At 39.1% G+C, this 20,482-nt stretch overlaps 1 protein-coding gene across 1 annotated transcript in view; it reads right to left on the bottom strand.

Moving 5' to 3' along the window:
* LOC135086930 (intraflagellar transport protein 122 homolog) overlaps window positions 1–15,170 on the bottom strand; it is a 38,108-nt gene extending 22,938 nt beyond the window's left edge. The window contains exons 1-14 of the mRNA XM_063981754.1: window positions 14,769–15,170; window positions 14,447–14,677; window positions 13,993–14,203; window positions 13,537–13,684; window positions 12,275–12,429; window positions 11,356–11,553; window positions 10,829–10,966; window positions 10,399–10,527; window positions 10,134–10,298; window positions 9,652–9,792; window positions 8,209–8,306; window positions 6,468–6,621; window positions 3,410–3,568; window positions 1,346–1,459 (exon numbers count right to left, since the gene is read on the bottom strand). Coding sequence (XP_063837824.1) covers window positions 1,346–1,459; window positions 3,410–3,568; window positions 6,468–6,621; window positions 8,209–8,306; window positions 9,652–9,792; window positions 10,134–10,298; window positions 10,399–10,527; window positions 10,829–10,966; window positions 11,356–11,553; window positions 12,275–12,429; window positions 13,537–13,684; window positions 13,993–14,203; window positions 14,447–14,677; window positions 14,769–14,830 — 2,103 coding nt within the window. The 5' untranslated portion in view covers window positions 14,831–15,170. The remainder of the gene's footprint in view (window positions 1–1,345; window positions 1,460–3,409; window positions 3,569–6,467; window positions 6,622–8,208; window positions 8,307–9,651; window positions 9,793–10,133; window positions 10,299–10,398; window positions 10,528–10,828; window positions 10,967–11,355; window positions 11,554–12,274; window positions 12,430–13,536; window positions 13,685–13,992; window positions 14,204–14,446; window positions 14,678–14,768) is intronic.
* Between the last annotated feature and the right edge of the window lie 5,312 nt (window positions 15,171–20,482).

Genomic DNA, 20,482 nt, shown 5'->3' with positions numbered 1-20,482 from the left:
CAACAATCAATATTAGAATTTAGTACCACTTATTTTGGTAAGAAAACAAACAAAAAATGAAATTTTCTTTCATAATTATTATTAACTAATAATCATAACTTAGTTATTAACTAAAGGAACAAAAGTCATAAAGTCGCGTGTACTTTAAGGATAAATAACAATAAAAATCTGGAGCTACAATTGAATCACTTGTTTTTCAAAGGACACAAGTCCAAATAGCAAAATTACGATAAATAGTTTTTTTTTTATAAACAAATAAACACTTTTTAATATTTTTTTTTAATTTCTTTAGGATAACGATTTGAATAAACTTTACGAGGAGGCACGAGTACCTAACCTAACAGACAGTTAACAAATTTTTCGGTCTTTAAATCAGTCAGAGTTAAACATACATAATGAATAGGTATAGCATACTCGTAGATAAACATTATTACTTAGTTTCGATTGAGATCATTAATTGCAAATCAAATCAGTTAAAAAAAGGAAGACTAGGCCAGTCTAAAAGCAACGTTAACCTATTAAATAATTAAAAACTTACTTTTGTCTACGAAAACAGGCTTTCAAGACTATTAAAGCTTCAAAATCGAAACTCGAGAATTCTCGAGCTCCGGTAATTTTTTTCTCGTCTCGAGTGAAGCCAAATTTCTCGAGTTTTCTCGAGTTCGAGAAGGCTCGAGCAGAAACCCTAATTTCGATCCACCGTGCGGCGGCTCGCGGCTCGTTCACGAGGCGAGCTCACTTCGCAAGAAGTACAAATGACGACAAAGCAGACTACACTTTTTTGCAAATAGCACCTACTACACCCTCATAAAACTGTTGCACCACAGAAAAATAATAATGTTCTTACGGCGCAACGTTGCCAGTGTGTTGTGATAGGCGTTCTATAGAATAATTATTTGTATCTTCTTATCTTTTACGACGAAGACTTGCTTATCGCCTTAGTTACTCACATGTCCCGACGACCGCTCTCGGCCATAAGTTGTGCCGCCTTCTGTACGTCGCCAGCCGCCAGATACATCTCAGCGGCGGCTCGCGGCTCGTTCACGTGGCGAGCCCACTCCGCGAGAAGTTGCAAAATAGCACCTACTACACCCTCATAAGACACAGCCTATAGCTACACTCACATGTCCCGACGGCCGCTCTCGGCCATAAGTTGTGCCGCCTTCTGTACGTCGCCAGCCGCCAGATACATCTCAGCGGCGGCTCGCGGCTCGTTCACGTGGCGAGCCCACTCCGCGAGAAGTTGCAAAATAGCACCTACTACACCCTCATAAGACACAGCCTATAGCTACACTCACATGTCCCGACGGCCGCTCTCGGCCATAAGCTGTGCCGCCTTCTGTACGTCACCAGCCGCCAGATACATCTTAGCGGCGGCTCGCGGCTCGTTCACGTGGCGCGCCCACTCCGCGCGGCGCCGCGCCAGCGCCGCCAGGCCTTCGCCCTCGCCCACGTACTCCTGGAATAAATATACTTGGAAATGTGTACACACTGCAGGACCCATGCTAGATTGCTTTGCTTAAAAGCCAATGTCGCAAACAATTGTATATTGGTCCGAACACGATTTGTCTTTTTGTAAAGGCTGATTTACACGTATTATGGGCAAGGCTTGTCACTTGACACGTTTTGACAAGCAGTTTCATAGGACACAAGAGCTTGACTACTTAAATACGCTTGGTCATACTTAGACCTAAAATTAAGTCATAATTTAGTTATCTACTTAACTACTTACTGAATGCGCTGTGAATATACTACGTTTACTTGCACGAGTTAAGTCAGCGCAGCGTGTTGAGTGTTTATAAGTAATGTATGTGCAAGAGTGTTTATAAGTAACTAGCTGACCCGGCGAACTTTGTTCCGCCTTAATGGCAATAAATAAGCAGACTTTTTTTTATTTCGAACGGGATAAAAAGTATCCTATGTCCTTCTCCTGGCTCTAAACTACCTCCCTGACAATTTTCAGCTAAATCGGTTCAGCCGTTCTTGAGTTATAAGTGGAGTAACTAACACGACTTTCTTTTATATATATAGATGTATGTGCAAGAGTGTTTATAAGTAATGTATGTATGCCTACCATCTATTGGTAGGCATACATACATTACTTATAAACACTCTTACACTATGCCTAGTCCCAAACTTAGAGCTTGTAGTTAGATCAGTATCCATAGTCCACAACGGATCGGATACTTTTGTCATATTTTTTTAAATACTAGGTGTAACTTTAAAACAATTTGCTGCCTAAAAACTACCGTGCCCTATTTACCTATCTTCCGACCACAATGTGTATTTATTTTATTTTATTTGTTTAACAGTGTTTCAACAGCATTCAAATGTACATACATGTGCAGGAAGACACAACTTGAACTTGTTGTGTAGCTTACCTGTGCCTTGCAAACTAAACAAACACAAATCAAACATGAACATGACCGAGGAAACTCTGTGCAGATTCTGCCACACAGAAGAAGAAACGGCCATGCATGTTCTTTGCTCATGCGGCCCGCTTATGAGCAAAATAAGTATCCATCTCGGGCGACACATCATGCACCCGGATGAGATAGCAGATATCACGCTCCAAAAAATCTGGAAATTTATAGACTCAACGGGACTAAGCAGTGAACTCTAAACACAAGGACTGCCACAATAGATCAAACCTGGTCGAGCTGGCGCAAATGAAGGCCCAAGAAACCAATAATAATAATAATAAGCCCCGCAGGGCAGCTTTGTGGCGAGCTGTTGGTGAGTAGCGACACCACGGGGCCAGTTGTTAACCCGAGTGCTCCCGAGAGTCGGTCAAGACCCTCGTCTTCGGCTTGCCGAAGTGGAATCCGAGAGGGTCTGCAGGACTTTCACCTCTGGCTTGCCTTAACCGGCCGGCCAGAGTGGAGCCGCTAGAGCTATATGCTCCAGGGGTGGAAGTGTTAAAGGGCATAACGCCGCGAGTAACCTCGGAGAAAGCGCAGCACACCTCTCTACACCCCTGAGCTGGCAGACGCCAATGTTGCCCCTCAGTCCGGTCTATACGACCCATGACGCCAGGGGGGGGCCCATTTAGTCGCTGGCTAGTCACCGCCTGCCATTTTTTCAGTCCGAGACTATGAACCAGGCAGGTGACCCGTAGTCTCCATCCATAGCCCAGTAACCAGTCCATCCATCCTTCATCCATAACCCTAGTCCATTCTCCAATAACTGCAATAGCTCCTGTGCACAGGCTGGGGCTGGTCTCTGGCTACATCCCATGATATAGTCAGAGACTAGATCCAGCATGTGCACCACTTTCACTTTTGTCGATTATTTTGCGCTTAAAACGGCCTCTACGTGTTGGATCTGTATCCCCACGCAAGCCTTATAAAGGACCGGGCCACTTTTGACCCGTGAGCTCCAAAGCGTACAAACATAATAATAATAATACCTGTGCCTTGTTGAACATTCGCAGGTCGACGTACAGGTTCAGAGCGCGCTCGTCTCGGCCCACGCTGTGGAAGGAGCGCGCGGCGTCGGCATACCGCCCGCGGTACGCTAGGACCTCGCCCACGATCACCGCTCGCTTCTCGCCGGCTTCCAGGCGCTCCTACAAATAATAACTTTATGCCAATATTCATAAATAGGCTAGTTTCCTAAAAAAACTTTGTTTCCATTTTAATATTAAAAAATATTGGACACGTATATTTTTAATTGTCAATCAAACAAATAATTACAAAGTTATGGTGCGTTGAAGTTCCGCGCGACGTCACAAAGTGCTGCACTTTTAAGCACTCATTGACGTCACGGCCCTCTTCTTTTGAACTTTGGTGCGCTTTTTCTCTTTAAATTTTCATTAGTTTGAAAAAGTGAAAAATACGTGTCGAGTATTTTTTGATAAGTTAACTGACGGACTAATTAAAACTCTTGCTTTTTTTACCCAGGAAACATCCAAACAACAACATACAAGTTAAGAATATCCTTATGAAAAAAGGATACTATAAAGTAAACGACTATTTAAATGACAAGAGTGCGTGGATTTTACCTGCCTAGCTCGCACTTATTGCGTGTCATGTAAGCAATTTACAATTACTGCATTTTATTGAAAATTAGCCTGACAAAGGTGACCGAGTTTATTCCGCCACTTCCTCTCAGCACCAGCCCATATGTTGTCCCGAAGTGGTGGTAGGGCAAGCTATATTTGGGACGTGTATAAGTGCCCTACAAAGGGCCTATGTACTGAATAAACTATTTGAATTTGAATAAATAAGAGCGCTTTCACATATAGGCGTTTTTGTCGCGCGACTGAAGCGCTGCACAGCGAATCCCTTCATACTACAGCGGCTGTAGATGCCGTTGCTAGCGACAGCGTTATAATGTACATTTTGTTATTAACAATATTGTTGTTACGCTGGATGCAGGCCGCTACCAACCGTGCGATGTGGAAGTCATTGGGGGAGGCCTATGTTCAGCAGTGGACGTCCTGTGGCTGAAATGATGATAAATATTGTTGTTTAAAATATTTTCATTTGTTTGCAAGACACAGTAAATATATTATATCGAATTCACTTGTTTTCCCACTTACGCAAGTTTTTAGTCCTTCCTATTCCTATTTTATTGTTATAATCACAAAAGCGCCTTTGCTATTTTAGTAACAATTACACAAACACTTGATTTTGATTTTTGATTTTTTGCGTAAATATCAGCTCAAGACAGTCTTTCGCGTCACATAGCCGTAGCTTACTAGATTCAATCCCGAGTATCGACTAGTTAAATCTTGTGTTTACGGTCTAAAATATGCATTCAATGAACGCAGTCACGCGAGGCAAAGTTGCAATAAAAATGCCCTGTCTAATGATAACGCATTAGTACTAAAATGAGGAGTTTATATAGGGAGTTGACAAAATCACTGTTAGGGTCCTAACGATTATTAGTAAAAATGAAATAGCGGACTGTTTAAAAAATAGGTTGCTGTATTCTCGCCAGCCTAATTTACATGAAATTATCAGAGTACGCGACGGTGGTGTCCTAAGGCGAGTGTGTGAGCCGAGCGCAGCCGATGATGACGCTGTCGGCCCGAGGTGACGTTAGTCATTGTACGCCGCACGCACGTCTCCTTGTTGGGCGTTGTTGGGTTCCCAACAATCACATTGTTTTTACTTGAGGGTTAGAGCACAGACTTTTTATCGGCCGATATCGGTTTGTTAATCAATATAAACGTGCACGTTACACCAATTTGGAATCGGCCGATTCCTCATACAAATTACACGTTCATCAAACTATCAGCCAACTGAAAATCTGTAGTCTGCGAACTTCAGTACGTACAGTGCGTCCTTCCATACATATTCTTACTGAATTGTAGCTCGATCAAAATATCTACAGACTTTAAAAGTCAGTAATCTGTGGGTTGTCTTAAGAATTTGCTATACTATACTAGATTGGCTTTCAGTAGACAGCGTCAAAGTGAAAGCAACCCGAATCATGCATGAACAACATTTTTAATCTCTATACATTTTGTATTGATACGATCTGACAGTACGGGCACGAGCATAGAACGCAAACTGACAGGTGCGGGCTGCGTTCATTTGACCCGTGGGTCTAGTCAAAACGCACTTTAAAATCGCAAACCCATCGCCAACATGCATTTAAGACTCAATCAAAATCTAATCGAATCGCAACACCCGCCATTTTCATTGCGATTACTTATACCCCGGTGATAAGCTTCGATTATATCGAAAACCAATAGGGTGAATTGCACCACCTAACCTTGACCGTAACTATGACGTTAACCGGTGTTTTTTGTATGGAGTTTGACAGATTTTACGAAGTTAAACTAAGATGGTGCAACCCACCCTAAGGCTGTTTTGACAAATCCGTATCGCGATGTCGTTTTGACAGCTAGTTTGACAGCGAAGCATAGACGTAAACAGAGAGCAGAAAGAAGGAAGAAACTAATTTAAAAAAAAAAAGCTAAAAAAAGTAAAAACAATCGCAAAGTCATAGACATTTTTTAACTTTTATTCGATTTCGAATGAACTTTTATATCGCCGCGTCGTTGGTGGTTCAATGTGCATTTTGGCTGCCATTTTTCGATCGAATCGAATTACTGGTGACGCGGCGACTGACATTAGCGAAATCTTCCCATTGGTTTGCGATGGCATTTTGACTAGACCCACTGACTTCAGGAGACGTAGTGTGACTACGTCAAACGCATTAGATATCGACTGCGTAAAAAATGTCATTTAGAGACAGCGCACACTGGGCGAGAAATCGCGGCGACAGACGCGGACACAAAACGTGTGTCATTTCATATTATTAGCTTGTCGTCGCGACATGTCGCGGAGTCGCTAAATGTATGACGGATTGTACAGCGCCCCTAGCCGAAACTTTGAAGAACTAAAAACTGCATATATATTTTTTAACGTGCTCGTTAGTGACGACGTTTGATGTAAATTCACACTAAGCCCCCAGAACTCATCCAGTGTGGCAAATGCTTCAAGGTCACTTACCTGCAGATGGTCTATAAGAGTGAGGTAGACAATGTTCTCGCTCCGCTGAAAGGCTTTCCTCGCGACCTCGAAGGAAAGCTCTTCAAGCGCCGCCATCCCAAGCCGCTCCCAATCTGAAGGCGTCACGCCTAGACACGCCACGGCGTACGCCTCGCTGGAATCACATTGAATTCGATGCTTTGCGTGTAAGTTGTTAAGGTTTAAACCTCAATAACAAGATATTGATATTGTTTATTACTTCATTCTTATTGTTTATTTCTTCATTGTGTATCGTTGTTTTTTACTTAATTTTTTTTTATTCAAATATATTGCCACTACTACTATAGTCTTTTTCACCTAAGATGATCCGTATGACGTTTCGAGTTTGAAAGATTTAGAGATGTCACATAACTAAACCATAGCGATTTATCTATCGATTTTATTCGAAGAGTTAGTAAAACCTACTTTTAGAGAAATATTTTGTATAGGTGTTATTTAACAAAAAAAAAGTTTTTTTTAATTACATATATTATTGTAACAATTTTTTATTGATAATATTCAAATTTCATGGTTCGTGTTCAAAAAAACGATTCCTAAAAAGTACTGGTTCTGTTTCTTTAAATTAAAAACGATTAATTTATTTTCAATGCGTTTATTAAAGTCAATAAACGAAAAATATAGTTGATTTTTGTGATGTTTTTAATAACTAAGTATTTACTGCAATCGATTAATGAACCGCGGAAATAATCGATTTTATTATACAAGAAATACCCCAGCACTAAATCTATTCCGTTTCACACATTGCGTACATTAAATAAAAAATATTTTTACATCGTATTTAATTAAAATATAATCAATAGACTCAGATTTTACTATATATTTCAAGACAAGTAGTTAATTTTTTTTTATTATATTGCTAATAAAATACAAATATTTTTTCAAATATATTCTGCATATGTAGTATGCGTAATATGGATAACCTTGAAGTGTCATACGGATCATCTTACGTGAAAAAGACTATAGTTGCCAGTAACACACCTCCGCCGCGAAATAATGACAGCTAAACAAATGCAGTCAGCATTACGTCACTCAGCACGAAGTCAACAAGGTACAAAGTCAACAAGGTTATACAGTGTGTTTGGGATAGGGCTAGCGATAATTTAAGGCGATGTTGTGATGTCAATTTTATCGACAAAAATGCCCCCATATGTGGGCCCATCTCCCTCCTCTTGGACTGGGGAGGGGGTGAGGCTTAATTTTTTATGTGACTCTACAGAAAAATTGTTTGTATTTCTTATGTGCCCGTCTTACAGATAAATAAAAAATTGCATTTGTAAGTCAATAATATGTCATTAAAAAAAGACACAAATATAAAAAATAATGGCCAAAAAACTAAAAAAAAAATATTGAATTTAAGTTTTTGTCAAAAAATTTAGTTTTTACGGGCACATTTTTGGGGGCATTTTTGTCGATAAAATTGACATAAAAACATCGCCTTAAATTATCGCTAGCCCTATCCCAAAAACACTGTATAAACAGATTTTTTATTAGCATATCTAGATATTTAGATAATTTTCAGTCGAAATTTACTAATTTGCTTCCTATTTATTTTATTTAAATGAGAAAAAAAATGATAAAAAATCTGATAGGATTGTGTGACGATGACGTGAACATTGAAGACTCGTTCTAACTCCCAACGTACAGAGAAGATAATTAAATTGCGACTTAGTCGCTTGAAATAAAGAAATAAAGTTAATCTCACTTGAAAAGCTTTTGTTGCGTGTATTGATGAACAGCGTGAGATAAGGGAACGTTTATCGTCTGCATCGAATTGGCTTGCAAACAAAATACTCGACCACCCTGAAAACACATCACAAATAAACTATTTAAATTGATATCTACTATAAATACAGGGTGAATTTGCAATCAGTGTCCAAATTTTTAAGAGTGATTTAGAAACGGTAACTTAGTCGATTTACATAAAGAAAACATTTTTTTTTATATTTAATTATTCTTATCCGCTGCGCGCGGTTTCAAAATTGGCACACATGGATAATTTACTTCGTTCATAGAAAAATACGTACCCACAAGTAACTGCAAAGTTAATAGACATAATGGTGTGCGAAAATAAGCTTTAAACTTTAAAACTTAAGATATGGGCACCCGCGAATTAGATTTTCGATTTTTTTTGCGAAAAATACCACGATTAAAAATAATTAAGAAAGTAGTAATATTAAATTGTTCTACAGAGATTATTAAAAAAAATTGGATACTATTTACAAAATCATCTTGTATAGGGTCGCGCAACTAAAGTTGAGGCGAGCACGTACTGATGTTTCAATAAACAATATTATTACACATTGAAGTTCAAAATATCGGATACACTAGCTACCTCGCTCTTGCTAAGTCTGCAAGCGATACAGAAAGCACTTTTCACTCCGCCTACGCAAGACGTCCGCGCAGACAGCGTATTGGGACCGAACGCGACGACAGCGCCACGTACATGTGGCCATTACGGGCAATATTGTCACCGCTGTCAAGCAAGAAGTAAGTAAATAATGTGAATAAATTTATGAAATCTTGTGCTATTTTACTATATTTGACAATTTTGGACGATGGTAGTCAGTGACATTATTGCCAATACCATTAAAATTGTTGTTTTCAGAGAAAAATGAGCCTACTGGTGACTAAAACTTGTTTTCGTGCCATCATCATTATCATTTATTTCTTTGGTCTCGTTTCCACCACGGTCTTGGAAATTGGTAAAATTTACAGTCGCTATTCTTCTTGGTGTTATTACAATTCACAACAACACATTTTACTAGAACCATATTTTATCTCAAAAACGATTAGAAAATGTTTACTGCAATACGGATTTGACAGCTCAAGTCAGCGACTAAAATGTCAATTTTAGCCGCAGCGAGCACTGTGATCGTTTAGACTACTCCCTCCACCTGCTTTGCACCCTGCCAATACAGATACAAATCTTTTCTTGTGTTGATGGCCTCAACTCTCGTTGCGCGACCTATAAATACACGCGACGTAGCAATCTTGCTACTCTCTCGCTTGGCATTGAACTTGCTTTAAAATTCATACAAGACTGAGGGATTCAATACAAGCCTCACTACGACAAATCAAATTCTTCGAGCAGAGCAATGGACTGCATCTAAAAAATATGTAAACCTAATTTAGGTATGTCACATACCTGAAAACCGACTACAGAGCCAATAAGGGGCTGCGTGGCCGGTGGAAAGTTGCCTGCCTTGATGGACAGCAAGCCTCCACCGGAAAGACCCAGTAGTTCATCGCACCACGAGTTCCACGAAACCGACGATACGTTTTCTTCCTGTTAACATAAAATAATCTTATTTCACTTTAAATAATATGCTATTATATCTCTATAGAATAGAAATAAAATATTATATTCTTAAAATAGGTAACAGTCACCGCTCACTTCTGAGCGAGTCACTGAAAAGTAAAAATTGAGAATAGTCCATGTTTCTTTATTATTTGATCTATGTTGACCAAACATTGTTGGCATTCGTTCGCAGACATTTGCCTTTATTTCGTCCCGTGCGTCACGGCACACCGCGGCAAGGCGCACTCAAATACGTCTAAGTGGCGTACACTTGCAAGCGACGTACACAGTACAATCATGATAGAGCTATATCAACGAAGACTACTGACCGTGTACAACAGTTCCCCGATGGGCAGGCTATACACGCGACACACAGACGCCTCGTCTACGACTGCCAGGCGTCCGCGAGACGCGCTCACGTCTAAGCAACGTACGCTGGCCGGCGTCTGAAGAATCATTTTGGAGCTGCCATCGCTTGGTTCCACTTGCCATATCTAGGAAAAAACACACTTTAAATTGCCAGTACAAAAATTTTAGAAATCTAAATATCGCAATGTGTAGTTTCATTATGCCAAAAAGGATCAATATACATACTTGACCATTCAAGAGTCCCAGTAATAAAACTTCTTCAAAATACAATGTGGTTACTTTAACGTAACGTATTGCAGTGGGCACCGTCCAATATTTCGGCACACGTCTTCCAATCATCACTAATTTTGTATCCTGTGAAAAGAGGCATAGTATATTGCATAAACGTATTCACTGTAGTGAAATAATTTTAATAAAAAAACAAAAATAAACAATTTACGCCTCACAGGCGTATTTTCGGTAGTAAATGAAACTACTCTGAAACATATTACTTTCTGAATTTATTTTGCAACAAAATGTGCCAAAATCCACTAAAATAGCGATTGAGGCATCAAAACTAAATAAAACATAGACAGAACAAATCTTTTTCACATTATTAATAATACACACATATTATAAATAATATAATAATAATGATGATAGGTTTTAAATTTACCTGACAAAGCAACAGGGCATCGCTAGTGGCGACCAACAGGGAGCAGTCAATCTTCTGCGACAGCTTTTCCTTGACTCTGTACAGCATACCGTCTACGTCACCTTGCTCGTACACCACGACCCGTTCAGGCAACTGGACCTGCGATGTTGAAAAAATGAAAATTAGACGATTTATTCAGCGACACAAAACTGCATCACAAAACCAACACAAAAGTAAATAAAATAACAAGTGTCACCGAAAGGGCACGCACTGCAGGCATGTTGCAGAACACGAGAGTATTTTATGGATTAGAAGAATGCATTGCATACTCTCGCAATTATTAAAAACAAAAAGCAGACTGACAAACATTGTACAGTTAAAAAAATCATGTTTTTCCTTATATTTTCTCAAACACGTTAAATGGCATACATCGTCTTAGGCCTTGCAATGTTGGGACACCCTGTATGGACAAAATACATGACGGTATATGTATGTATATACACGTACAGTCTACTGGAAATGATCTGTCTTGTTGCTTAAATGCTTACCGCCAACCGATGTTTGTAAATAGCGATCTTCTGTACTCTGTCATGGCACTTAATTCGGACTTTGCTGCCTGTAGTGAGGTGCTGTATGATGACGTCAGTCATGTTCTCCCGGTACGCGTACCGCTCCCGGTACAAGCCGTGCACCGTACTGAAAACCACTTGGTAGCACCAGAGGGTTCCGTCTTGACATGCCACTGCCTGAAAATTATGTATACTTAATAGCAATGAGGATAAAATTCAATTTAATTTTTGGATAAAGGAGCAAATAAAAGCCGATGCATACTGCATTAGTAACAAAAAGGATATAATATTAAGCGTTGAAACTTTGTAAATGTCTGAGACTCTGCATGTTGTTCCAACGTGTCGAGTGACGTCATGAGATTTGTAATGTCTATCTTAGGTCCGGTTTCCACCAAAGCGGAACGGAACAGAGCAGAGCGAAGAAGTGTCGGCCGTCTTCTGTAGAATTTTAGAGCGGCGGCGGTTCGACGCGGAGCGAAGAGGAGAATCTGATTGGTCATTCAAAATACTTCTCCGCTCCGCCTCGTTCTGCTTCATCATCATCTTCAGCCACGTACGTCCACTGCTGAACATAGGCCTCTCCCAATGACTTCCACATCGCACGGTTGGTAGCGGCCTGCATCCAGCGCCTTCCTGCTACTTTTATCAGGTCGTCGGTCCACCTTGTGGGTGGACATCTCACGCTGCGTTTTCCGGTACGCGGCCTCCATTCCAGAACCTTGCTGCCCCATCGGCCGTCAGTTCTGCGTACTATGTGCCCTGCCCACTGCCACTTCAGCTTGCTAATCCCGTTCTGCTTCACCTTAGCGGAAACGGGGCCTTAGGTATTTTTAAAAACAAAGCACTTACTAACAAACTCTGTCACAAAATATCTCACTAATCCTTTGAATATCCTCACCATAGTATTCAACGAGGGCGAAGGCGCTACCGCCCACACCCACTCCTGCTGAGTGGTGATGATTGAAACGCCTTCTGACGTCAACACAGCCCAGCCTCCCACACCGCCTACTAACACCAGAGATCCTAACGGTGTCATTGAGAGAGCAGCAATACCTGAAATGCGTGAGACGCAATGATGATTTTAAAAGCCTTACCACAGAATAATAATAAGTACTACGTACAGAAGTTTTACTTCGCGAAGATATTTAAAAAAATGTATGACAATTAACAATATGGTGTAATTTAGCCTGTCTCAAGAGTCGAGCACCATTTTGTTGACAAACGTCAGTGATCGGCACTGCGCCGAAGCTATAGGGCTGACTTCGGTAAAATGATGTGACGTGAGGTGCCAAACTGCGGAAAATGGCGGAGGAAATACATGATTTAGCATGAATTATCATGAATAATATTAACTACTTATTTACCTCTCAGTGTCTTGAGGCAACTTAAAAAAGTAAATTCTGTGTTTTTATTATTATTTAGACAGTTAAATACTGCACAGTATTTAGTACACCATTTTCTTTATTTTCTTCCATCATACACAAGAAAACGCGTGCGTGAGTCAATGTTCGCTCGTATGTGAGGCCTTGTCAAATAGTATCCTGTAGGTGGGTCATCGTGCGTGTTTTGTTTTCGATGTAAACTCGCGGAGATGAACAGGCCTGGCCTTACTAACTTTATAATATTGCTCGAGAGTAGTTGAACTTGAAATGTACCATACATTAATTAACCTCCACAAAGAGTAACTCCGTATAAATTTTATATCAAGCTCCTGAAATATACATAGTTTGTCCCCTCCGTTGGAGATCTATATCTATAAAAGCGAAAGATTACTGATTGACTAACTTACTCATCATGAAATCTCAGAAACTACAAGTGCTAGGAGTCTCAAATTTTGCATGGGGTTCCTTTTAGAACGTAGATGCTCACTAAGAACGGATTTTACAAAACTCCACCCCTAAGGGGGTAAAACGGAATCCACGCGTACGATGTAGCGGGCGGCCGCTAGTTTCCCATATAAATGAGAAGTAGCATTTGATTGGAACTTAAAATCCTCGCACACAATTAAGATGATGTCTTTTTACACAGTTATTATAATATGATAGCATAATACTGTGTCCTAAGAGAAAGAAAATAGAACTATTTGAAACAGGTTTCATTTAAATAGAGGTCAATATCTATATTACAGTCATAGCTACTGTTCTTAGTAAAAAAACTTACCTATGTTTCTTTCTTTGAAAACCACTTGACCCTGCATATCATAAAAAGATATCACATCACTCCAGTCTGCAATCATTAGCATAGATTTTGTAAAGGCAACTGCCCATACTGCAGATTCTCGTAATATTCTTTGGATTTCATCACCAACCTGAATAGAATTCAAGGATTAAAGTAAAAATCTTAAAATTAAAATAAAAAGATCTAATAAACATTTAAGTTTTAAAAATTTACATCTTCCATTTAGAAGATGTTGGTGGGTTTAAATTGATCCAGTAAAATACTCTTAACATCTGGAGTCTGAGGAATCGGAATCATGTAAATCATGATACTGATACATAATGCAATAATAATAATTTTAGATTTATATCTACAGCCATATCGTTCACAATTTATTTTCTCATTTAAGTACCTATTTATTTCTATTCAAAGTTATTTATTTATTATTTTTTTATTTACCTTATCTCTGATTGATACAGATCCTGAAGCCAATCCTATGGCCAAGTGTTGTCCATTGGGCGACCACGAACAAGAAGTTATGCGGCCAGAGAGCCGGAACTTCTGCACAGCTTTGACATCCGCCGACCAAAAGGCGAAATCAGAGATAGCACATGACGCCAAGTGCATCGTTACAGGATTGTAAGCTAGACATTGGATGGCATCGCCATGGCTGTGTTACGGGAAAGAACATTACAATGAATAATCACTCAGCAAACTTAATTATTCAAGAAAACCTAGAAAACACTGCACTGATAATGTTAAAGAATCATTTTTTATTAAAAAAATTTTGAACTTTCGCAGAGGCATTCATAACATAAAAAGCATAATATAATGCCAATTCTAGTAAATTTGACAAAATGTATAACGGACATCAACGTTTTTTAAACCACATAATTTAATAAATTAAACTTACGAGTATTTTAATACTCCTTCCATTTTAGAGGTCCAAATTATAACATTCTTGTCCGCACTCCCGCTAGCAAACTTTTTCCCATCGCTACAGTATGCAACGGCATGTACTGGGCCCTTGTGAGCCTGAAGTAGCTGAACCAAGGAACCATCTCGAGGATCGTACACCATCACCTTCTCACCCGCGCCAACAACTAATTGGGTCCCATCTGGGCTAAAGCATATTGTATGCACACTGAAAAATAGAATCAATTCATAAGATAAATAATAGAGACTATTATATTTCATTCTCATGCATTAATAATTATATTATAAACTGGCTATACCTGGAAAACTCAACCTTATCAGCTTCATGGATTTTATTCACCCACTTAGGAACTGTCCTCATTTTGTTCTTTTAGAATAGGCACTTCTTTACCAAATCAGACACAAACTATATGGCAGACAAAAAGATAGGGCTAAAACAAATACTTCTCATGGCATATTCACCGAAAAGCACTACCATCTCAGTGATAAACTCGGTTGCTAACGGGCTTCCAAACATGTAAACAAAGCAACTTTTAATGGTTGTAACTGGTTGCGTGCATAATTCATTTTACATGGTTTACAAATATATTATATCTCATGATTTTAAAGGGTTTTGATCTTTTGTTCCTTTTATTTTCAATTTGATTATTATTTTTTAATTAAAAATGCAAATTTGAACTTCCCGAAAAAGCGAAAATTAAAAGCTCAACATGACATTTGATGATGACATTCACTGTCAATGTCAAACTGCTTGTCATTTTTTTTTGGATGGACAGGAAATGGCAAAGCCACTTGGCTATACAGCCAAGTTTTCAGTTTTTGATTTAAAATGATACTAAATTTAATTAAAAGTCGCGCGAATAAAGTTGAGACCATCAACACAAGCAACGTTTGTATTTTTAAAAGCTGCCTGCACCATAGACCATAGTCTGCACTAACGACAAGTGCTTTCTGTCTTGCTTGCAGACGTACAAGTGCAAGGTGGTAGGCTAGAGTATTCGATAATTTGAAGTTCAATATATTTTATTTGTGGTCTCATCAAAACGCATTAAGTCACCATCATCTTCATTTCAGCCATAGGACGTCCACTGCTGAACATAGGCCTCCCCCAATAATTTCCCTAATGGCCGTTTGAAAGCGGCCTGCATCCAGCGCCTTCCTGCAACCTTTATGAGGTCGTTAGTTCACATTGTGGGTGGACATCCTATACTACATACGGTTTCCGGTACGTTGCCTCCACTCCAGAACCTTGTTACCTTGTTACTGTGCATTTGCCACTTTAGCTTGCTAATCCGTCAGGCTATATCAGCGTCTTTAGTTCGTATCTCCTCATTTCTGGTTCGACCTCCTCTCCTCTCGATAGCACGCTGTGCAACTTTGAGCCTATTTAAAAGGCCTTATAGTGAGAGGCCACGTTTTCTAGCCGTAACTGGTAAGTAAGACACACGTTACTGATTGAAGATTTTCGTCTTTAGGCATAAGGATTCGGCTTAAACATCAACGGCGAGTATATCACTCACCTTCGGTTTGCCGACATTATTGTGGTCATGTCATGGCATAATCGAGTCTTAACCATGTTGCGCCCTACCCAGTTTCGGTTGGGAGCTCGATTCACAGATGAGACAGTATGTGGCTCGATTCTCGAGATTGTCGTTTGTCCAAGGTAGGAGACATTACATAACATGTCTTTCGATTCAGCTAGATAGGTCCAATTTCGAGAAAGAGGTACCTAAATCATCGAATCGAACTCGGCTAGGCAGTATTCGGTATTTTGGGAAACTACATTTTACACAACACTAGCTTTTGCCCGCGGCTTAACCCGCGTGAAATTTAGTTTGTCACATTCATCACGTCATAAATTTTAACCTATAATATACAGGGTATCCCAAAAACAATAGATAACCCTGTAACCATCGATAGGCCTCGCCATGATCTCCCTAACGTCCATTTTTGACCCCAGTAAAAATATCACCGATTTCAAGATTTTTAAGTTTTTGTGCATTTTGAGAAAATTGCCACCTGCGATTACTTTTTCTCATGCCATTTCTACAAATGAGGATACTTTTCAATCTAGTTTTTTTCCTTATCACAAGGGATAGTTGGGCTGTCAAAAGAAAAGATCAAAGTTCAACAAACTAGTTTGAAAGTATGAAAATTTTAAGAAATTCCAGAAGAGAAGGAAAAATTAATTCATTGTCTTGCACTTTTGATCAGCCATCGTGTAAAAAAAATGTAGGAAGACCATCGTGCCCATTGCCTTGAAAACTTCCTTGGTTAATTGAGATTCTAAAAAGGTATCACAAACCTATGTATCCTGTATTATTTTTATCTTATGGCTACTTTAATAGCAACTAGTATGAAAACTGCAAAAAAGAGTTTTTCTCGTAATAGTTAAACTAGGACTGCATAGTGGCATTAAATACAAATAGATAATTTTTAGCGTAGGAATTTAAATAAAGCAACATTTTATCATCATCAACATCATCATTTCAGCCATAGGACGTCCTCTGCTGAACATAGGCCTGTACCCCAATGATTTTCATAATGACCGCTTGGTAGCGGCCTGCATCCAGCACCTTCCTGCTTACCTTTATGAGGTCGTCAGTCCACTTTGTAGGTGGACGTCCTACGATGCGCTTTCCAATACGTAGCCTCCACTTGAACCCTGTTGCACAATTGGCCGTCCGTTCTGCGTTTTTGTGATTACTTATTTTTTGTTTTACACCTTATAAATGTGCCTATAGACAGATGCCCGAGATGATACACGGCTCGGAAACGTGGATTTTTTGCACAGCGTGCTATGGAAGCCCGACGGATCAGCAAGCTGAAGTGGCAAAGGGCAAGGCACAGTAGTTCGCAGAACTGAGGCAGCAGGGTTCAAGTGGAGGCTACGTACCGGAGAGCGCATCGTAGGACGTCCACCTACAAAGTGGACCGACGACCTCATAAAGATAAGCAGGAAGGTACTGTATACAGGCCGCTACCAAGCGGTCATTATGAAAAGCATTAGGGTACAGGCCTATGTTCAGCAGTGGACGTCCTACGGCTGAAATGATGATGATGATGATGATAAAATGTTGCTTTATTTAAATTCCTACGCTAAAAATTATCTATTTGTATTTAATGCCACTATGCAGTCCTAGTTTAACTATTACGAGAAAAACTCATTTTTGCAATGTTCATACTAGTTGCTATTAAAGTAGCCATAAGATAAAAATAATACAGGATACATAGGTTTGTGATACCTTTTTAGAATCTCAATTAACCAAGGAAGTTTTCAAGGCAATGGGCACGATGGTCTTCCTACATTTTTTTTACACGATGGCTGATCAAAAGTGCAAGACAATGAATTAATTTTTCCTTCTCTTCTGGAATTTCTTGAAATTTTCATACTTTCAAACTAGTTTGTTGAACTTTGATCTTTTCTTTTGACAGCCCAACTATCCCTTGTGATAAGGAAAAAAACTAGATTGAAAAGTATCCTCATTTGTAGAAATGGCATGAGAAAAAGTAATCGCAGGTGGCAATTTTCTCAAAATGCACAAAAACTTAAAAATCTTGAAATCGGTGATATTTTTACTGGGGTCAAAAATGGAAGTTAGGGAGATCATGGCGAGGCCTATCGATGGTTACAGGGTTATCCATTGTTTTTGGGACACCCTGTATGTTATTCTAGACTATAAACAATAATACTGTAAAGTTTCATCAAAATCCGTTCAGTAGTTTTTGCGTGAAAGAGTAAGAAACATCCATCCAGACATCCAAACTTTCGCATTTATAAGTTAGGATACTTTTCGTCCAAAATACCTCGACGCAATAAATATTTTTTTAATTAAGGCAAAGGCAGCCAGACATATATTTTTATATATGTCTGTATTTTTTGTCATAGTATTTTTTTAAAGGACACATTTGTAAAATTTTACTGGCCAGTCCAAACTATGCAAAATAAAACTACTTAAGTGCTTGGCCAGGCTGCACACGCGGATGTGAGGCTGTAAAACCTGAGAAACACACGCGGGCGCCACTACTTAATTGAGACTCGAATAGGATTTCTTAAGTTTTAGTATCTACCTATGTAGGTACTCGTATGTGGCCAAGCACTAAAAGAGTAGGTAGGTGGAAGCTTCGTAATGATTTGGATTTTCTCTTGATCTTAATTGATACTTATTTATTAAAAATATCATACAGTGACAAACTATTAATTTGATAATCTTCGAGGGTCTTGTTCCTTTCACTTACTGGAAAATTTACTAAATTATTGAATAGACCAAATCTTTACACAACATACCTACTTAGAAGGCGTCGCGGCAATATCCCAAGATGTGTCGTCGTGTGTGTGATTGAAAATAAATGTAAAGAAGATGAGTTGAGCCTTTTAAGTGCGACACCAAGACCATCGTCGCCTGATAAAATGACAAGATCACATATTTCGCTAAGAAAATACCTACTTATGAACTATTTATTGAGTAGATACCTACTTAATAAATAATCGCGACGACTATTTTTTTTACATTTCATTTAAAGTCTGAAAGTAATATTTAAAGCAGAACCACTCAAGAAATTTTTTCATACCTACATTGTTGTTGGCGACAAGCAGTCTGCGTCAATGTTACGATAAAATTAAAACAGGAACTCCTGAACAACCATAAAAAACAGGAAAATGACACGTAGAGCAATAAAAATCTTGACTCTTATGCTATTATGACTTTGAACCTTATTTTCTAAGTGATAGGTGACAAAAATAGGACAAATTATCGACGCAAGATCATAATTTATTGTAACGACGGGTGAGGGGCGGCTAGTAGCGCTTTGGATGTCACACATCATTAATTAGTCTCTTCAGCAACATTTTTTCTGACCCATTGACAAAGTTAATATCATCTCCCGATTCCCAAAATGTTTCCACGATCCAAAGACTTATTCTCTGTGCAATAAGGTCCTGTTTTTAGATCCTAACAGCAATGACTTGATCGTCCTAAGCTTTGTCGTAGCAGCCATTTTCTTTGGTGATGATCCGTTCAAAGTTCGTGGGGTTCCGCTTTTTCTAATAGAGCTATGACCCAGGAAATGGAGGAAGACCATAAAAATCCTGCTCTAATTTATTCGTTGAGAATAAAAAATATAAAAAAGCAGGTAACATTATCTACGAGTATTCTTATACTGAATGGTCATCAACCACACATTTACTAGAAATACAAACCAACACGATCAAACAAGATTTCCAATACCAAACTCATTAAAACTCTAAATTTTAATGGGAAATTCACGCGGTGATAAAGGGTCTTTATCTAAATTTTCCCCTGTTTAATTTTCCGGTTGGACTTTCAATTTTCCTCTTCAAACGGTTTTAGCGGCATTACAATGGCGGCGATGGCATGCCCGTCACGTCACCGGCGAACACAATTATTACATTTGGAAATCGTCCGTGCAGGCCCCGAGGGCTCAATTAAAATGTAAATTGTGGCGGCCCTGGCTAAAGCGAGATAGGGCTCGCTATCACGCTCCCAGCACTTGCATGCGCGTTGTCGTATTCATAAATTTAAATTTGTCAATTAACTATTTCGGCCAAAGGATTTATTATTGCAAAGTTTTGAATAGGCAACCTTTGAATGGGTTCATTAATTGAATAATTTTCTTTTGTTTTATTATTATGTTTTAATTTGATTTGATTTTTTCTTACACGTTACAGTTAAAAAAGTTAGGTACTGCGAGTACGTATAGGTAGATAACGAAGTGTTATTTTGCATGTTTCTCAAACTATGAAGGTATTGTTGTACCAACAGCAGCTATTTTCATAAGGGTAAGTAATGGTAAACTAGCGACACTGTACATCCTAGAATTTCAGTCTGGAGAGCCAAGCTACCTGTACTCGTAGCTCTACAAACCATACTACGTCATATACTTACTACGAGTATATTACACCTGCAAAACGCAAATAATGCACTGTTCAACTATAAGTTCAGGGATCCATAGAGCCATGTGAAAATTACTCGTATGGCCACTGAATATCTAC

Source organism: Ostrinia nubilalis, chromosome Z, assembly GCF_963855985.1.
Source record: "Ostrinia nubilalis chromosome Z, ilOstNubi1.1, whole genome shotgun sequence".
Lineage (NCBI taxonomy): Eukaryota > Metazoa > Arthropoda > Insecta > Lepidoptera > Crambidae > Ostrinia > Ostrinia nubilalis.
This window is presented reverse-complemented; position numbering and strand designations above follow the sequence as displayed.